Genomic DNA, 20,499 nt, shown 5'->3' with positions numbered 1-20,499 from the left:
ATAAAATAAAATTATTAAGATTCTTTATAAAATTGGGTTTAGGATTTCATTTTAATTTAAAATTTAAGGGGTTAAACATAAAATTTTGAAAGTTTTATGTTAACTTGTTTATGATCAGGTCACATGGAATATTGCAACTTCTCTTAATTATAATGGTAAAAATAGTAAAGGTGATAATAATAATAATAATAATAAGTGGAATTATATACACAAAAGTGGTGCATGTCATGCATGACTCATGAGTCACTTTTTAAAGCGAAGCTTGCCATGTTTGAGGACAAAATTGGAACCTTATAGGTTTTCACTTCACGTAAATTTTGTGAACTTATAATAGGGCCTCAAACTAACTATTTTCTTATTGGGCTTAGGCCCTGACAAACTATGTTAAAGTGATCTTGGATTCGAACTCTTTAACCAAAGGTCTGCCCCAGGCCACCCATGTTAATTGAGGTCTCTTACATAAAATCTATGAAAAATTGAGCGTACCAAATGTTTTCTAATTCAACACCTACTTATCATGTTACATGCATTGTCACCAACTTTTGGATGAAAAATCTATGAAATCACGCTCACTATATATTTTTTTTGGCATTAATATTGGAGTTGACTACCCTTAAAAACTAGGATCTATTGGCTGATTTTATGAGAATGCAACCCATGTGTTACGGCAATAAAAAGGCCTCCCCAACAACATTGTAAAGTCGCATAGAAGAGAATTTCCATTTTTTAGATATATGAGGTTGCAATTTTATTTATTTTCTTAATTCGATAGTTACAAACCTACCATAGAGAATGAGGGATAATCTTAGACATTTTTATTAGAAATACAAAAAAAAAAAAAAAAAAAAAAAAAAAAAACAACAACAACAAAAATGCCAATTAAACTACAAGACTCTTGGCATGTTGACAAAATTCTTAATAAAAAAAGTATAAGAGAGTCTTATACATACACATGTAAAACACAACAAAACCGATCTTATTTTAGGTCTCTCAACATAAGTTCTATGAAAATTTGAATATGGACCAAATATTTTCTTTGTGAAACCCTAATACCATGCCTTGACACCTATTTTTTAATGGGAAATCCGTGGAACCTCAAATAACGTTATCAAAGTCAATATCGGTAAGCTCTTTTAGATTCCTCACTAAACTAACAAAGTTAACTCCACCATCCACAAGATTTGAGCGTATGATCCATAAGAATGAATACATGCTATTAGCAAGTCCCCAAGCAAATTCACTCAATTGGTCAGAAGTCATTATTATTAGGCTTCCAAAATTCACGTAAACAACAGAATTGGGCTCCCTTTTATCTAACCACCTCAAGCAGTCATTATCTTCCTTCCACAAGTTTGATTCAACAGTCTCCAGCTTTGTTTCTGGAAGTTGTTGATTAAGCATAGACAGTGGACCAATAGTGTAAAGATTAGGATACTTAATTTTGATAGCTTCTAAAACCTCTTCTTCCAAATCATCAAACGTGTTCAGGACAATAGCTCTAGCATTCACAGCATTATTCACTGATTCTATGCTGTAATTGAACATTATGTCATTCTCATCGGTGGACCGAAGAAATGTTGGAAGATCTTTCAATCGAATCCCTCTCATTTCTGGTATCCAATCAATGGCAGTATCAAGATATCCGTTGCTCAAGCAGTCCTCATCTACGTTCAAGATTGAGACAAATAAGTGAATAACAAAATGTGTAAAATAAGTAAATAAAAACTATTGATGTTATTTAACTTTTACTTTATGTACTATAAGAAATATGTTTTATTTTATTTTATTTTTTAACGTGAAAGTTTAAAATTCTGCAAACACTTGACTATATTTTGAGTGTGCAAACTTCTCACACAGGAAACCATCCCTAACTCCGACCTGAAAAAATCAATTTATTTCCCAAACCCAATCCAATTCTCTTTACCCACGACATCTCGAATAATATGTGAAAGTTTCAAGTAGGGGTTTTAGCCATCCCTAGGCGAACCCAATGGGGGAGTTTATGACATAGAATGCTTTCCCCGATGGTAAAAACTAGTATTGTCCTATAGTTGCAGTGGGTTTGCATGTACAATAGTTGCAGTGGGTTTGCATGTGTACATGCAAACCCACTGCAACTATAGGACAATACTAGTTTTCGACTTTACCTTTTCCTAATGGGTTTTACTTTAAACACATTTTAAGAGCTACTTTGGAAATTTCAAACCACCGCCAACTCACCTGATTACAAAAATGGCAGGTCGGTTAAAAAATTGGATAGTTTCAGATCGGCAAAGTGGGTGGGTTAGTTTTAGTTATTTTTTGTACACTGAACTTCTAAATTTATTTTTAGCATTTACAAATAAATTTAAAAATTATTTCCTCTATAAACTATTGAAGAACTTGCAACAAAAATATAAATCATTAAAGAAAATAATAGAAATGATCCACTTTCTCATAAATCAAAGTATAGTAAGAGTTTTTATTTTTTATTTTTTTTAATTTTTTTTTTTATGAACCGAAAGTGTTATAAAGAGAGAGAACAAATTATACAGACAAACAAGCATCACTCCGAATAACAAAAACAAAAGAAGGGGGCTGTTGCCAAAAAAAAAAGAATCATTAGACCAACCCGTATATCTTACCATGTGCTTTTTTTTTTCTTTTTTCTTTTTTCTTTTTCTTTTCTTTTCAGTTAATAGTGAATCATATATGCTTAATACTGATTGGGAAGCAACAAATAAAGAGGACAACAAAAAAATATTAGCCTATTAATCAAACCATTGTGGCATAGTTAATTAGAGATATACCTTTCAGTGGAAAATAGCCTCTTTCTTTAAGGTCTTCATAGTGAAGATAACCCAACGTACCACAACCACTAGTAGTGAAGAGCATCACCTCCGGAATGCCAAATTCTTGGGCAGCCTTTAAGGTAAAGCCCATAACCCCATCAGAAACTATGCAAGAAACTGGGGGCACATCTGATGAAGCATTATTGAGTTTTGTGATAAGGTCATGGAGTGAACACAACCCATCACAGAAATGGTTGTGGATAGAGCTGGGAGGTCAAGTATTCCTCGCTGGTTTGTTGAAGGCAAGCCATCTGAGATTGTTTCAAACCTGAAATCATCTAAGCCTTTGAGAGAGTCTTGGCCTCTAGACTTCACTATACGATTGTAGTTGAACTCTGTGTGAACAAAAGTGATATGAAAGCCTTTGGAATGAAGAAGTTTGGCAAGTTTTAGCATAGGGTTTATGTGGCCTTGAGCTGGAACAGGAATACAAATGGCGTGGGGTTTCTTCATTGTTGACTCCATTAGAAGCAAAAATGGACAGTGCAAAGCGGACCTTCTTCAAGTTCAGAACCAAGATCTTGTTTATAAGTGATTTTATTTTATTTTATACACCTAAAGCTAATCTTTGGACTTTCATATTCAATTTCTCTCTTTTTCAATTATGAATTTATTAAACTGGTACAATTAAAACTAATTATCGAACTCTATAATAATATAATCATTAAGATTTATGTATTATCAAAATTTTTGTTTGGAGCGATTTTGTTTTTTTGTTTTTTTTTTGTATGGAACGAAACAAATAAAAGTAATATATTATAGTTTCTTATTAAATTTTGTTGTGAAAAAAAATTCAATTTTCATCACCAACTCGACCCAACTAGTAAAGAATCACCAAGTGGACCAGGGACAGCGGCCCTTTTTTAGGGGGTTGGCTTCAAGAAAATTTATATATAAAAATATTTTTTTATTAGTTTATTTTATGCTTAAGAATATTTTTGCATACATTGACTAAAATCTTGCACACCTTGATCATAGATTAGTACAACCTAAAGTTAAACAACAATTAGACATAGTGTGTATAATTTATGTTTGTAATTGAAGGAAAAGAAAAAAAAGTAAAGTTAGCAATTTTTCAAATATTTGATTGGTTAATGAATAATATAGTGTCCGTGAATTGCATTTTGTCATTTAGTTTAAAATATTTTTATAAAAATAATGATAGTTGCATAGAAATAAATAAGTGTTATACATACTTAACAAAATAAATTGGTCACATGGTCACTCATAGCCACATTGACAATAGATAATAATAGATAGGTTAAGGGTAAAAGTGATGAGATTAATAGCTCATTTTAATCTAATCTCTTATTAACCTATGGTCATTTTTAACTCATATTCGAGTAGGTCAAAATTGAATACCGCCAATTTGGCCTGTTTGTCATGTCTTTACTGAATTTTTACACATACAAACCAGTTATATATATATATATATATGCCACTAAAAAATTGTATGTGAAAGACTAAAATGACACAATTTTACCTTGAATTTATGTTAATAACTTCTTCAGTGCAAATTCAACAAAACATTATATTCTCAATTTATATTTTCTAAATAATATATAATTGTTAATTATAGTAGTTATTAATATTATTATGATTGTATTATCTATATAAATTATAAAAACTATAAAACCGAAATTTTTAACTTTTTGTTAATCTCATTCAAGTTCGACAGATAAGTTTTGCAGCTCTTACTATTTTCTACATCAACATTTTTATTTTTTATTTTTAATTGGATTTATTTATTTTGATTTTATACCTGAATGATTCACTCCAATATATATATATATATATAATTCCTGACCTTCGCTATTATTATGCGACTCATTCTCTTCTCTTTGGTTGTCTCCGTTCTAACGACTTCAGCCGATCTCTCTGTACTGCTTCCCATGCCCTCTTCACTGTCAAATAAAAATAGTTTGCTGCTGAAGTCAGTCTCCTGACTAGAGCAAATTAGCAAGATCCGAATCCTATAGCCAGCTTTTCAATTCTAAAAGTTATTTATAGCCTATCGAATAGGTTATGGTTCTTATGTAGAATTGTAGATATGTATCTGTTTTCCATTCAGATTTCTAATTGTTCGTTACTTTTTATGTTTTATTTAATCATTAGGTATCTATGTGTATGGAGGAAGTGAAGTATGACTATGAACAAATTTTTCACATTCTATTTTCACCTTAAAAATCGTAGAGGCTAACGATTGGTCTTTATGTCAAAAGAAGATCTTGGAAAGTGCAATAGGGTGGGCATTAGAAAAATGAGAAATACTACGTTAATTATATTTAAACAACAAATCCTAACTTGTTAATTATTACTTCCTCCGTTTCACTTTTTTTGTCCTTTATTCCATTTTGACATGTCCCAAAATATTGTCTTGTTTTTAAAAATAAAAGTCATTAATTTACTAATGTTCCTATTATACCCCTATTAATTTACTAATTTAATTTTTTGATAAATTTATTTAAGGATAGTTTTGGAAACTTATACATTTTTAAAAGGTAGACAAAACAATAAATGATATTTCTTTAAAAAGTTTGACTTTTCAAAGAGGACAAAAAAAAAAAGGGGGACAGAGGGAGTACTAATGGTCTGTTTAAGATTCGTTTATTTTGTTGAAACTGAAAATTTTTTATTGAAAGTACTCTAGATAAAGGAAAAAATTTTCAATAAAAAGTTAGCTGAAATAATACAGGACACATAAATAATAGCAAAAAGTGCAGTGAAGCTCATGAATAATAACAAAAATAAACTAAATAATAAAATAAGCTAACCTTTTAAACTGAAGCCAAACTCACACTAGATATTATTAGTGAGTAATAAAGTAATTTCAATAATTGATTTAAATTTCAAATTAAAATCAGTTTCAATTTATTGCTTAAATTTGCTGTAAAATTGATTTGAAAATATTGTGATCATAAATTATTTCTTAATATATATATTTCTTAATATATATATATATATATATGGAAAATCAGCTATACGATTCTCGCGGGACAAATAAAAATAAAAAATGGCAAATAAAACAAAAGCTGAATCATTTGCATTAAAAAAAATGGTTTTGTTTTTTGGGTTGTGTTAACCGGCCGTGCCAGCTGACAAATGACAACTGTACCAGTATTGTTTTATGGAGATATGCAATCACATGTTACATCATTTGCAAATTATTTTAAAGGTTTGACATTAAAGGAGGTGACTTTATCTGTGCCTTTCATACTTATTAAAAAATAAATAATAATCTTGTATGTGTTTGTTTTTAAAAAAAATAAATAATAAAAATAAAAAATAAAAACAAAAGGGATCTTTTCACATGATGTAAAAGTCAATGCGTGCTTATCAAAAATAAAGTCAATGCGTGCTCTTGTTCGCATACAGCTTTTATGAGCTTTATTTATTTATTTATTTATTTATAAAATTAAAAATATAAATAAATAAATAACACCAAAGTATTCGACTTTTTGTGCTAAGTTCACAGTATGCCCTAACTTTTGGATTGAGAAAGGATCGTTTTGTCTGAGTTGTAAAAGATTTGCAGAAATGTCACGTGTAAATAGAAACCATGACATTATTTTATCCGTAATTGCCTTTTAATTGTTGGAGTGAAGGTGGAATGGAATGGCCTACATTGGCGGCAAAAATGGCATGAAGGAGGGAACCGATATAATGATGATGGTGGCAATAATAATTAGATGGATAAATTATAATTTATTCATATAATGATAATGATGATGATGAACATAACTATTTGGGGTGTTCAGAGTTGTTTGAAGTTTGAATATTTGATTATACTATTACATGTGTATAGTCTTATTGTCCCAAACGCAAGGATGAAGCTAGGATTTTGACTGAAAGGATGGGCCAAAATTTGAATTGACAAATTTTGATGATTCAAGACTAAGAAATATACTAAAATTAAAAACTAAATTAATACTGTAGGGACTCAGTTTGAATTAGACCCTGAGTATGATTGGGTTTTCAGCCCAACAAGCCCAAACAATAAATTTATAGAGAGTGGGTCAAAGGTTTAGGCGCTGGCCGTCGTTCATCAAGCATGAACTCTCTTTCATAATAAAGATACTTAGAGTTTCTTTACAACTGGCTGGGGGGGGGGGATTACTCCTCGGCCACGGGCCGAGGAGATCTTTTCCTTCCCCATTCTTTTTTTTTTCCCCTTTTTTTACTTTACTTACTTTTCTTATATAGTCTTCATCTTCCTATCTCCTTCTTCCATCTGTTGATCATCCATTCGCCTCCCTTCTGGCCATCCGTCCCATCAGAGGCTTTATCGGTACTTAAGTGGTTCATTCTGATCAATGTTGCCCTGCTAAGGGGTTATATCCCCATTAATGCGGCCAGAGGGGTTAGGTGAATGCATTAAGTGTGAATGTGACAGCTTGCTCTGGGCTTGTCCCCTCCCAAAAATTATTCTTAGTATGCCGAGGAAGAAGAGGTCCTCGGCGTGGGCCAAAAAAGAGGCTTTTCCCAACTTAGCCTTGGCTGGTTAGTCTTCCTCGGCGCTGGCCTTGGGCCTACTACGCGATGGGCTGTGACTGTCAGGCCCACGGGCCCCACAATAGCCCCTCAAAACCCTGCTGCACGTTCTCCCGGACAGGGAGGAGGGTTTTGATATTCACGGGCTCTCCTAAGCGAATCGCCCCACTTCGGTTTGTACTAATGTTGGTGACTTTTCGACTGCTCGATGTGTGTTTTTTGCGTTTCAAGACTTTAATATGTGCCCACATTAAATTTTGGCGGCACCACGTTTCCCACTTTCAACGGTGTGATGGCAATCGTTCAGTAGGGATCTCCTGCTTTTATGGGCAAGCAGTTACATTTGGGGAACCTAAGGGGGAGTATAAATACCTGTTTAAACCGCCTGGTTTCCTCATTTTCGCGCTTACAACCATTGATGCGTATGACTTGAGTCTAGTCCAACTTGCACTCTTCCTGAAGAAAATCGCCATACTTCTGTAAGTCTTCTTCTTCTAGTGACCCCAACTTTCCTTGATTTTACTCCTCTTTTTCTTCTTTTAGAACTTTTAGTCGTCTTTGGGGAATGGGTAAGTTTAAGAAGTGGGTTGAGTCCGACGAGATGATAAACAAATTCATTGTCGACTATAGGATACCCAATAATGTGAGTTTGAAGTACTGTGAAGAAGGAGAGTGGTACCTTAAGAGGAGAGAGGGTGAAGTTGTGATCCCAATATTCTCTTTCCTAGAGGGAGGGATGAGAATCCCTATGAGGCCGGTGACCCTCAATTACCTTAGGCATTTCCGCCTGGCTCCTACCCAGTGTGCCGCGAATGTATTTAGGATATTAGGGTGCGTAGATATCTTGAATGAGAAAATGGGGCTGAGACTGACTCACCACGATGTGAACTGGTGCTATAACCTTCATCACCTAAGGGGTAAGACGTACTATATGAAGACAAGGGACGATAGGATTCGTCTCATCCAGTGTCTTCCTGATTCCAATAAGGGGTTGACTCAAGATTTACTCATAGTGTCGGGGGAGTGGCACAACGGCTTTCATTGCCCAACAGTAGAGGGGAAGCCAGGTAGGACATCCGAAGTAGGAGACAATCGAGGTTTCAATGTTTTTATCTTTATAACCATATATCCGCTTTGGTTTATTAACTGTAGGAGTTTCATTTTTCTTTTCGCAGATCCGCACGCCTTTGCACGTCATTTCCACCTGGTTAACAAAGCGGATTTGAAAACAGTTCTCAGGTCGGACCTTTTCCTGAACGAACCTAATAACCAGGTCAGAGCCGCTCATTAAATCCTCGGATGCGACCCAGCTCAGAAATCATTCCCAACCCCAAAGTACGTAATTAGAGCTCGTGACCCTCGGCTTACGCAGATCACCGTGGTGAAGGACGGTTTTGCATTTTCCGAGGGGTCTTATATACCTGAAGGCATTCCACTAGCAGGTCCCTCCTCATCCCAACAAGTAACGGTGGCCGAGAAAGGACTGTTTAAGAAGGCAAGGGAAGTGATTGAACCGAGTTCTTCCGAGGACGAATATAGTGTGTTCGACCTAGCTGATCAGTCTGAGGACCCCTCTGGTGACCTAGGGGACCCTCATTTGTCAGAAGCCTATCTCCGGTCTCTAAGAGTTGGTACTCAGGCCGAGATGGGTTTAAAAAGACAGCCCCAAACTAATCTTCTTGACCTGCTAGAAGGAGGTTTCAAGAAGGGTGTACCGGGAGACTCGCAGCCCCAGCCTCCAGCACCTCTGCAACAGATTTTAACTGTGCAAGCCAGGTCGTCTTCTGCCCCTACAGTATCAGATCCTCAGACCGAGTCTCATGACTCGAAAAGGAAAAGACTTTCCAAGGGTAAGGAGCCAATGGATGGGGAGCAAATCCCATTCCTCGCCCGAGGAGGGTAGACTTCGCAAGCCTCCAAAGCAACTGAAGCTCGGTGATCAACGGAAGGGTAAGAAGGCCACCCAGCAGTCCGAGGCTCAAGCCTGGCTGCCCGCTGCCATGCTCCATGATCAGCCCCTGATGGATAACGCATCGATGCGGGAATCTCAAGAAGCCGAGGGGGCTCTCGTAGCCGAGGCCCTGGAGAAATCTCTTCTTCTTCCCACTGACATGACCGAGCTAAGAAATATGAGTGGGTCAGAGGTTGTCCTTGACCTTAAGAAATACCTAGGCATGGTGGGTCCTTTGGCACCCATTTACTTTATTCGAATTTTGTCGCTTAGTACCTTCCTTTCTTTTTATGGAGTTACTTATTTTCTTTGGCAGGCTATCCAGGCTCTTTTTAGGTTAGATGAGGAGATCGATGGCCAGGGCAATGCCTTAGCGCAAGAGCGTGACAAGTTCTTGGAAGCTGCTAATACCCTCAAGAGATCTAAGGCCGACCTAAAAAAGGCGACCGAGGATCTGGAGGAGATGACGAAGGCCAGGGATGCTGCCGCCTCCGACCTAACTGTGGCCAGGAAGCAAGATGAGGATCAAACCAATCGCTTGCAAGTCGTTGAAGGTTAACTACAGACTGCCAAAGGGGACATTGTCTATATGAGGGAGAAGTTGACCGCGAAAATCCATGAGAAAGGTGTTGCCGAGTATGTCAGGGACGAGGCTGTGAAAGCCAAGGACGAGGCGGTATTTGCAAAAATAGACGCTGAGCGCTCTGTAGAACAGGCAGAGGAGGAGGCTTTCGCAGATGGGGTGGCTAAGACTGAAGCCATCCTTCGGGCTCAAGTTCCTGTGGTGTGCAGGCATTACTGTTCTCAGACTTGGCATGAAGCTCTCAACCAAGCAGGGATTGATGCCTCATCTGACCTTAGGAGGGAGGGTAGGGTATATTACCCTACTGCCATTCACGAGGCTGCACCTGCTGCTCCCGAGGAGGGGTCCTTATTACCAGCGGTTGAGAGTCTCGATAAGACCGCCGAGGATACACCGTTAACTGACCAACCATCCGAGGAGGTTGAGCTCCAGAGAGCATTGGGGGAAGTTATAACCGAGGGTCAGGAAATACCACAAGATGTGGCGAGGCTCCCTGCGGACCCTTCGATTTAACGCACTTAGGCCTTGGCCAAAGCCTTTGATTTGCTTATCAAATTAATTTGCATACTAAGTTGGGGGAACTGATATACGACATAGGATAGTTTTGTTTATTTTCTCTTTCATTTCATTTTGTTTCTTGCCTTAGTGGCGCTGTAAGGAAATTGTATACTTTCTGTTTATGCCGAATGCTTAGTACTTTGCTTCCAACTACAAATATTTTCTTTTGTTTGCTTTACTATAATATTCTGCTCAATATTTGTATTCTATTTTGGAGTTAGTCTCATGAAATCATCTGCTATCCTTCAAATATAAATATAAAAACCGTATCATAGCTTGACTCTAGGTAACGATTTGGTTTTTCTCCAGATAGTTATTTTCTCCATGGATTCGAGTCCGAGGACCATGCAATACCCTGAATCTGTCTAGTACTTCTATTTTTCTATAAGTATCTAGTTTTCCATAGGTTTGGGTCCGAGTACCATGCAATACCTTGGTTCTGTCTAGTACCCAGGTATAATGGTGTGAATAGTTTTACCATAGGCTTGGATCCGCCGACCATGCAATACCTTAGCTCTGTCTACCACTTCTATTTTTCTGTAAGTATCTAGTTTCCCCATAGGTTTGAGTCCGAGGACCATGCAATACCTTGGTTCTATCTAGTACCCAAGTATAATGGTGTGAATAGTTTTACCATAGGCATGGGTCCGAGGACCATGCAATACCTTGGCTCTGTCTACCACTTCTATTTTTCTGTAAGTATCTAGTTTCCCCATAGGTTTGTGTCCGAGGACCATGCAATAGCTTGGTTCTGTCTAGTACTCAGGTATAATGGTGTGAATAGTTTTACCATAGGCTTGGGTCTGAGGACCATGCAATACCTTGGCTCTGTCTACCACTTCTATTTTTTTGTAAGTATCGAGTTTCCTCATAGGTTTGAGTCCGAGGACCATGCAATACCTTGGTTCTGTCTAGTACCCAAGTATAATGGTTTGAATAGTTTTACCATAGGCTTGGGTCCGAGGACCATGCAATACCTTGGCTCTGTCTACCACTTCTATTTTTCTGTAAGTATCTAGGTTCCCCATAGGTTTGAGTCCGAGGACCACGCAATACCTTGGTTCTGTCTAGTACCCAGGTATAATGGTGTGAATAGTTTTACCATAGGCTTGGGTCCGAGGAGCATGCAATACCTTGGCTCTGTCTACCACTTCTATTTTTCTGTAAGTATCTAGTTTCCCCATAGGTTTGAGTCCGAGGACCATGCAATACCTTGGTTCTATCTAGTACCCAAGCATAATGGTGTGAATAGTTTTACTATAGGCTTGGGTCCGAGGACCATGCAATACCTTGGCTCTATCTACCACTTCTATTTTTCTGTAAGTATCTAGTTTCCCCATAGGTTTGAGACCGAGGACCATGCAATACCTTGGTTCTGTCTAGTACCCAGGCATAATGGTGTGAATAGTTTTACTATAGACTTGGGTCCGAGGACCATGCAATACCTTGACTCTGTCTACCACTTCTATTTTTCTGTAAGTATCTAGTTTCCCCATAGGTTTGAGTCCGAGGACCATGCAATACCTTGGTTCTGTCTAGTACCCAGGTATAATGGTGTGAATAGTTTTACCATAGGCTTGGGTCCGAGGACCATGCAATACCTTGGCTCTGTCTACCACTTCTATTTTTTGTAAGTATCTAGTTTCTCATAGGTTTGAGTCCGAGGACCATGCAATACTTGTTCTGTCTAGTACTCAGGTATAATGGTGTGAATAGTTTTACCATAGGCTTGGGTCTGAGGACCATGCAATACTTGGCTCTGTCTACCACTTCTATTTTTTTGTAAGTATCTAGTTTCTCATAGGTTTGAGTCCGAGGACCATGCAATACCTTGGTTCTGTCTAGTACCCAGGTATAATGGTGTGAATAGTTTTACCATAGGCTTGGGTCCGAGGACCATGCAATACCTTGGCTCTGTCTACCACTTCTATTTTTCTGTAAGTATCTAGTTTCCCATAGGTTTGAGTCCGAGGACCATGCAATACTTGGTTCTGTCTAGTACCCAGGTATAATGGTGTGAATAGTTTTACCATAGGCTTGGGTCTGAGGACCATGCAATACCTTGGCTCTGTCTACCACTTCTATTTTTCTGTAAGTATCTAGTTTCCTCATAGGTTTGAGTCCGAGGACCATGCAATACCTTGGTTCTGTCTAGTACCCACGTATAATGGTGTGAATAGTTTTACCATAGGCTTGGGTCCGAGGACCATGCAATACCTTGGCTCTGTCTACCACTTCTATTTTTCTGTAAGTATCTAGTTTCCCATAGGTTTGAGTCCGAGGACCATGCAATACCTTGGTTCTGTCTAGTACCCAGGTATAATGGTGTGAATAGTTTTACCATAGGCTTGGGTCCGAGGACCATGCAATACCTTGGCTCTGTCTACCACTTCTATTTTTCTGTAAGTATCTAGTTTCCCCATAGGTTTGAGTCCGAGGACCATGCAATAGCTTGGTTCTGTCTAGTACCCAGGTATAATGGTGTGAATAGTTTTACCATAGGCTTGGGTCTGAGGACCATGCAATACCTTGGTCTGTCTACCACTTCTATTTTTTTGTAAGTATCTAGTTTCCCATAGGTTTGAGTCCGAGGACCATGCAATACTTGGTTCTGTCTAGTACCCAGTATAATGGTGTGAATAGTTTTACCATAGGCTTGGTCCGAGGACCATGCAATACCTTGGCTCTGTCTACCACTTCTATTTTTCTGTAAGTATCTAGTTCCCATAGGTTTGAGTCCGAGGACCATGCAATACCTTGGTTCTGTCTAGTACCCAGGTATAATGGTGTGAATAGTTTTACCATAGGCTTGGGTCCGAGGACCATGCAATACCTTGGCTCTGTCTACCACTTCTATTTTTCTGTAAGTATCTAGTTTCCCCATAGGTTTGAGTCCGAGGACCATGCAATACCTTGGTTCTTCTAGTACCCAAGCATAATGGTGTGAATAGTTTTACTATAGGCTTGGGTCCGAGGACCATGCAATACCTTGGCTCTTCTACCACTTCTATTTTTCTGTAAGTATCTAGTTTCCCATAGGTTTGAGCCGAGGACCATGCAATACCTTGGTTCTGTCTAGTACCCAAGCATAATGGGGTGAATAGTTTTACTATAGGCTTGGGTCCGAGGACCATGCAATACCTTGACTCTGTCTACCACTTCTATTTTTCTGTAAGTATCTAGTTTCCTATAGGTTTGAGTCCGAGGACCATGCAATATCTTGGTTCTGTCTAGTACCCGGTATAATGGTGTGAATAGTTTTACCATAGGCTTGGGTCCGAGGACCATGCAATACCTTGGCTCTGTCTACCACTTCTATTTTTTTGTAAGTATCTAGTTCCTCATAGGTTTGAGTCCGAGGACCATAATACCTTGTTCTGTCTAGTCCCAGGTATAATGGTGTGAATAGTTTTACCACAGGCTTGGGTCTGAGGACCATGCAATACCTTGGCTCTGTCTACCACTTCTATTTTTTTGTAAGTATCTAGTTTCCTCATAGGTTTGAGTCGAGGACCATGCAATACCTTGGTTCTGTCTAGTACCAGGTATAATGGTGTGAATAGTTTTACCATAGGCTTGGGTCCGAGGACCATGCAATACCTTGGCTCTGTCTACCACTTCTATTTTTCTGTAAGTATCTAGTTTCCCCATAGGTTTGTGTCCGAGGACCATGCAATAGCTTGGTTCTGGTGTGAATAGTTTTACCATAGGCTTGGGTCCGAGGACCATGCAATACCTTGGTTCTGTCTACCACTTCTATTTTTCTGTAAGTATCTAGTTTCCTCATAGGTTTGAGTCCGAGGACCATGCAAAACCTTGGTTCTGTCTAGTACCCAGGTATAATGGTGTGAATAGTTTTACCATAGGCTTGGGTCCGAGGACCATGCAATACCTTGGTTCTGTCTACCACTTCTATTTTTCTGTAAGTATCTAGTTTCCCCATAGGTTTGAGTCCGAGGACCATGCAATACCTTGGTTCTGTCTAGTACCCAGGTATAATGGTGTAAATAGTTTTACCATAGGTTTAGGTCCGATGACCATGCAATACCTTGGTTCTGTCTATTACTTCTATTTTTCTGTAAATATCTAGTTTTTCCATAGGTTTGAGTCCGAGGACCATGCAATACCTTGGTTCTGTCTAGTACCCACGTATAATGGTGTGAATAGTTTTACCATAGGCTTGGGTCCGAGGACTATGCAATACCTTGGTTCCATCTACCACTTCTATTTTTCTGTAAGTAGAGGTTTGTCCTCGAACCGCTTTACTGGAGATGATTCCTCCTTGGGTCAGATTATAATCTTTACACGTGACGTTGATCTCGCCTCCAGCTCGAGGCCCCATCTTTTTCATTTATGAAGCGCCCATTATCCGTTCGTGTTCCGCGCTTGACGCTTCGGTGCGCGTAACGCGCCTTCATTAATGTCCTCGTAAATTAACACGAGTCCAACGGTCTACGGCCTCTTTGAAAATTGGTAGCTTCATTATTAGCCCAGCTGATAATTCTCTTTTCGAACTCTACATGAATTAATTCTCACCAACCCCCATCCCCTGTATAAGGTGGGGATGTGGTTTCCCCACAATCCATGGACCTCTCAACACAAACAGAAAAAACACATTCTTCCAGCTCTCCAAGCCCTTCTAATAACCCCGCTGGAATTGTTATTGGAATTGGCAAAAACCGGTATGGCCGCAGCCCCCACTGGGCTTTCGGTGCGGCAGAATCTAGGCGTAACCCCGATGGCGCCATACAAGGTGGCCCGGAGGGATGTTGTTAGAGTACCTAACGTCTCTCCTCGGAGCACACCCCCGACGAAGAAGACGTGCGAATTCACCTCATGGGCGGTGCTCGAGTGTTGCCGTCTCCAATGGCCAACACTCGTGAGGATTGGAGAGGATCAAGGGAACATCATGGGGGAAGGTATCCCGGAGCCCCTGCATCTGCTCCTCTCTTTGTTCCAGCTCCGCCTGGCCGAGAAGGGAGTTGTCGGTGGCCTAGAAACATGATGGCCCTCCCCCTTCCCTGCCTTTTGTGTCAAGCTCTCCCATTCTCTTTATACCAATAAAGGGACGGCTTGACACTTCCCACCAGCTAGCTTTTTTAGAGCGGCTCCACCTGGGTCTCTGATTGTAGAAATAGCTGGTAGGATTAGCTTGTAAATTTGTGTGTGAAACACACCTGCCTGAGCCTCTGATTGTAATTTGTACTCTTTCTATTTATGAAATAATAATATCAAGATTTCTCTTTTCGCTGTCAAATCTTCTATTTTTTTTTTCAACCTACTGTAAAACGACTACTTAGAACACTCGCCTGGTGCGCCGGCCAGCACCCTAATCCTTCCCACAGACGGCGCCAATTGTAGGGACTCAGTTTGGATTGACCCTGAGTATGAATGAGTTTTCAGCCCAACAAGCCCAAACAATAAATTTATAGAGAGTGGGTTAAAGGTTTATGCGCTGGCCGTCGTTCATCAAGCATGAACTCTCTTTCATAAAAAAAATACTTAGAGTTTCTTTACAACTGGGGGGATGCTCCTCGGCCATGGGCCGAGGAGACCTTTTACTTCTCCTTTCTCCCCCCTCTCTTTTTTACTTTACTTGCTTTTCTTATATAGTTTTCATCTTCCTATCTCCTTATTCCATCTGTTGATCATCTATTTGCCTCTCTTCTGGCCGTCCGTCCCATCAGAGGCTTTATCAGTACTCAAGTGGTTCACTCTGTTCGACGTTGCCCTGCTAAGGGGTTATATCCCCATTAATGCGGCCAGGGGGGGTTAGGTGAATGCATTAAATACGAGAGTGACAGCTTACTTTGGACCTGGTCTTTCCCAAAAATCATCCTTGTCTGGCCGAGGATGAGGAGGTCCTCGGCGTGGATTGAGAAAAGAGGCTTTCCCCAATTTAGCCTTGAATAGTCAGTATTCCTCGGCATGGGCCTTGGGCCTGCTACACAATGGGCCGAGGCTATCAGGCCCACGGGCCCCACACTAGAGATACAAACTTTTTTATAAATTTTTTTACAAATTGCTGATATAGTGAGTGATTATTGGTATAAATGAAAAATTGATATTAATGGTAGACCTAGATGAAAATCAATAAGAAGTTGGCACATCAATAGTTTGTAAATATATATATTGAAATAGTAAAAATATTATAAAAATAGTATGTGATTGTAGCATTACTTTTATTGTATTGAGTATTGCTAGATTTACAACATTATCACAATAATTTTACAATAAATTCTAGGTGGCAAGTTGTTATTGGTAGGTAAAAAATTTATGTTAGTAATCGCCAAAATTAAAACCAATAGTAACTTATTATAACTAAAATTTATTATAAAAATATTGTGAAGATAACATTACTCTAATATAATTTATTAATTTTTTTTCACATGGTTACCATTTTTTCTTAAGATTTGTTCATACTCTTGCTCCACACATAGAACCAACACAACGGCCTCTCTCTCTCTCTCTCTCTCTCTCTCTCTCTCTCATTGTTTACTTAGCCCAATACCCACACTTCAACAAAGTGACCTTGGTGAGTCACAGTTTCCTTCTCACATTGAGGCAAGGACAAAGCTATCATTGGACCAAGGCAGGCCATGGCCTCCCAAATTTTGAAAAAATTTATATACCATGTATAAATTTATAAAAATTAAGATTTGGCCCAACAAAATTATTCCTGGGCGCCCCCCCCCCCGATNTAATGGTGTGAATAGTTTTACCATAGGCTTGGGTCCGAGGACCATGCAATACCTTGGTTCTGTCTACCACTTCTATTTTTCTGTAAGTATCTAGTTTCCCCATAGGTTTGAGTCCGAGGACCATGCAATACCTTGGTTCTGTCTAGTACCCAGGTATAATGGTGTGAATAGTTTTACCATAGGCTTGGGTCCGAGGACCATGCAATACCTTGGTTCTGTCTACCACTTCTATTTTTCTGTAAGTATCTAGTTTCCCCATAGGTTTGAGTCCGAGGACCATGCAATACCTTGGTTCTGTCTAGTACCCAGGTATAATGGTGTGAATAGTTTTACCATAGGCTTGGGTCCGAGGACCATGCAATACCTTGGTTCTGTCTACCACTTCTATTTTTCTGTAAGTATCTAGTTTCCCCATAGGTTTGAGTCCGAGGACCATGCAATACCTTGGTTCTGTCTAGTACCCAGGTATAATGGTGTGAATAGTTTTACCATAGGCTTGGGTCCGAGGACCATGCAATACCTTGGTTCTGTCTACCACTTCTATTTTTCTGTAAGTATCTAGTTTCCCCATAGGTTTGAGTCCGAGGACCATGCAATACCTTGGTTCTGTCTAGTACCCAGGTATAATGGTGTGAATAGTTTTACCATAGGCTTGGGTCCGAGGACCATGCAATACCTTGGTTCTGTCTACCACTTCTATTTTTCTGTAAGTATCTAGTTTCCCCATAGGTTTGAGTCCGAGGACCATGCAATACCTTGGTTCTGTCTAGTACCCAGGTATAATGGTGTGAATAGTTTTACCATAGGCTTGGGTCCGAGGACCATGCAATACCTTGGTTCTGTCTACCACTTCTATTTTTCTGTAAGTATCTAGTTTCCCCATAGGTTTGAGTCCGAGGACCATGCAATACCTTGGTTCTGTCTAGTACCCAGGTATAATGGTGTGAATAGTTTTACCATAGGCTTGGGTCCGAGGACCATGCAATACCTTGGTTCTGTCTACCACTTCTATTTTTCTGTAAGTATCTAGTTTCCCCATAGGTTTGAGTCCGAGGACCATGCAATACCTTGGTTCTGTCTAGTACCCAGGTATAATGGTGTGAATAGTTTTACCATAGGCTTGGGTCCGAGGACCATGCAATACCTTGGTTCTGTCTACCACTTCTATTTTTCTGTAAGTATCTAGTTTCCCCATAGGTTTGAGTCCGAGGACCATGCAATACCTTGGTTCTGTCTAGTACCCAGGTATAATGGTGTGAATAGTTTTACCATAGGCTTGGGTCCGAGGACCATGCAATACCTTGGTTCTGTCTACCACTTCTATTTTTCTGTAAGTATCTAGTTTCCCCATAGGTTTGAGTCCGAGGACCATGCAATACCTTGGTTCTGTCTAGTACCCAGGTATAATGGTGTGAATAGTTTTACCATAGGCTTGGGTCCGAGGACCATGCAATACCTTGGTTCTGTCTACCACTTCTATTTTTCTGTAAGTATCTAGTTTCCCCATAGGTTTGAGTCCGAGGACCATGCAATACCTTGGTTCTGTCTAGTACCCAGGTATAATGGTGTGAATAGTTTTACCATAGGCTTGGGTCCGAGGACCATGCAATACCTTGGTTCTGTCTACCACTTCTATTTTTCTGTAAGTATCTAGTTTCCCCATAGGTTTGAGTCCGAGGACCATGCAATACCTTGGTTCTGTCTAGTACCCAGGTATAATGGTGTGAATAGTTTTACCATAGGCTTGGGTCCGAGGACCATGCAATACCTTGGTTCTGTCTACCACTTCTATTTTTCTGTAAGTATCTAGTTTCCCCATAGGTTTGAGTCCGAGGACCATGCAATACCTTGGTTCTGTCTAGTACCCAGGTATAATGGTGTGAATAGTTTTACCATAGGCTTGGGTCCGAGGACCATGCAATACCTTGGTTCTGTCTACCACTTCTATTTTTCTGTAAGTATCTAGTTTCCCCATAGGTTTGAGTCCGAGGACCATGCAATACCTTGGTTCTGTCTAGTACCCAGGTATAATGGTGTGAATAGTTTTACCATAGGCTTGGGTCCGAGGACCATGCAATACCTTGGTTCTGTCTACCACTTCTATTTTTCTGTAAGTATCTAGTTTCCCCATAGGTTTGAGTCCGAGGACCATGCAATACCTTGGTTCTGTCTAGTACCCAGGTATAATGGTGTGAATAGTTTTACCATAGGCTTGGGTCCGAGGACCATGCAATACCTTGGTTCTGTCTACCACTTCTATTTTTCTGTAAGTATCTAGTTTCCCCATAGGTTTGAGTCCGAGGACCATGCAATACCTTGGTTCTGTCTAGTACCCAGGTATAATGGTGTGAATAGTTTTACCATAGGCTTGGGTCCGAGGACCATGCAATACCTTGGTTCTGTCTACCACTTCTATTTTTCTGTAAGTATCTAGTTTCCCCATAGGTTTGAGTCCGAGGACCATGCAATACCTTGGTTCTGTCTAGTACCCAGGTATAATGGTGTGAATAGTTTTACCATAGGCTTGGGTCCGAGGACCATGCAATACCTTGGTTCTGTCTACCACTTCTATTTTTCTGTAAGTATCTAGTTTCCCCATAGGTTTGAGTCCGAGGACCATGCAATACCTTTTCTGTCTACCACTTCTATTTTTCTGTAAGTATCTAGTTTCCCCATAGGTTTGAGTCCGAGGACCATGCAATACCTTGGTTCTGTCTACCACTTCTATTTTTCTGTAAGTATCGTTTTACCATAGGCTTGGGTCCGAGGAGCATGCAATACCTTGGCTCTGTCTACCACTTCTATTTTTCTGTAAGTATCTAGTTTCCCCATAGGTTTGAGTCCGAGGACCATGCAATACCTTGGCTCTGTCTACCACTTCTATTTTTCTGTAAGTATCTAGTTTCCCCATAGGTTTGAGTCCGAGGACCATGCAATACCTTGGTTCTGTCTAGTACCCAGGTATAATGGTGTGAATAGTTTTACCATAGGCTTGGGTCCGAGGACCGTGCAATACCTTGGCTCTGTCTACCACTTCTATTTTTCTGGCAGTAGAGGTTTGTCCTCGAACCGCTTTACTGGAGGTGATTCCTCCTTGGATCGGATCATGATCTTTACACGTGGCATTGATCTCGCCTCCAGCTTGAGACCCTATCTTTTTCATTTATGAAGCGCCCTTTGTCTGTTCGTGTTCCGCTCTTGACGCTTCGGTGAGCGAAATGCGCCTTCATTAATGTCCTCATGAATTAACACCCGTGCAACGGTCTACGGCCTCCTTGGAAATTTGTGGCTTCATTATTAGCCCAGCTGATAATTCTCCTTTCGAACTCCACATGAATTAATTCTCACCAACCCCCATCCCCTATATAAGGTGGGGAGATGGTT

The 20,499-nt window shown here is 39.6% G+C and overlaps 1 protein-coding gene across 1 annotated transcript; it reads right to left on the bottom strand.

Annotated features, from left to right (window-relative positions):
* Nucleotides 1-1,095: 1,095 nt before the first annotated feature.
* LOC111999671 (7-deoxyloganetin glucosyltransferase-like) lies at nt 1,096-3,388 on the bottom strand. Its single transcript, XM_024031801.2, has 2 exons — nt 2,790-3,388; nt 1,096-1,664 (listed from the first exon to the last, which is right to left on the bottom strand). The coding sequence occupies exons 1-2, from the start codon at nt 2,920-2,922 to the stop codon at nt 1,096-1,098; spliced, it is 702 nt and encodes a 233-aa protein (XP_023887569.2). The 5' UTR covers nt 2,923-3,388.
* Between the last annotated feature and the right edge of the window lie 17,111 nt (nt 3,389-20,499).

The sequence above is a fragment of the Quercus suber genome, unplaced genomic scaffold (genome assembly GCF_002906115.3).
Source record: "Quercus suber isolate HL8 unplaced genomic scaffold, Cork oak 2.0 scaffold_95, whole genome shotgun sequence".
NCBI lineage: Eukaryota > Viridiplantae > Streptophyta > Magnoliopsida > Fagales > Fagaceae > Quercus > Quercus suber.
The sequence above is the reverse complement of the archived record's forward strand: the minus strand, read 5'-3'. Positions and strand labels throughout refer to the sequence as shown.

What these genes read in the sequence shown, in the direction of transcription:
- LOC111999671 (XM_024031801.2), bottom strand. Translation starts at nt 2,922, where the DNA reads ATGGGCTTTACCTTAAAGGCTGCCCAAGAATTTGGCATTCCGGAGGTG. An exon ending in AGGCTATTTTCCACTGAAAG is followed by an intron (nt 1,665 to 2,789) that starts GTATATCTCTAA and finishes TCTTGAACGTAG; the next exon opens with ATGAGGACTGCTTGAGCAAC.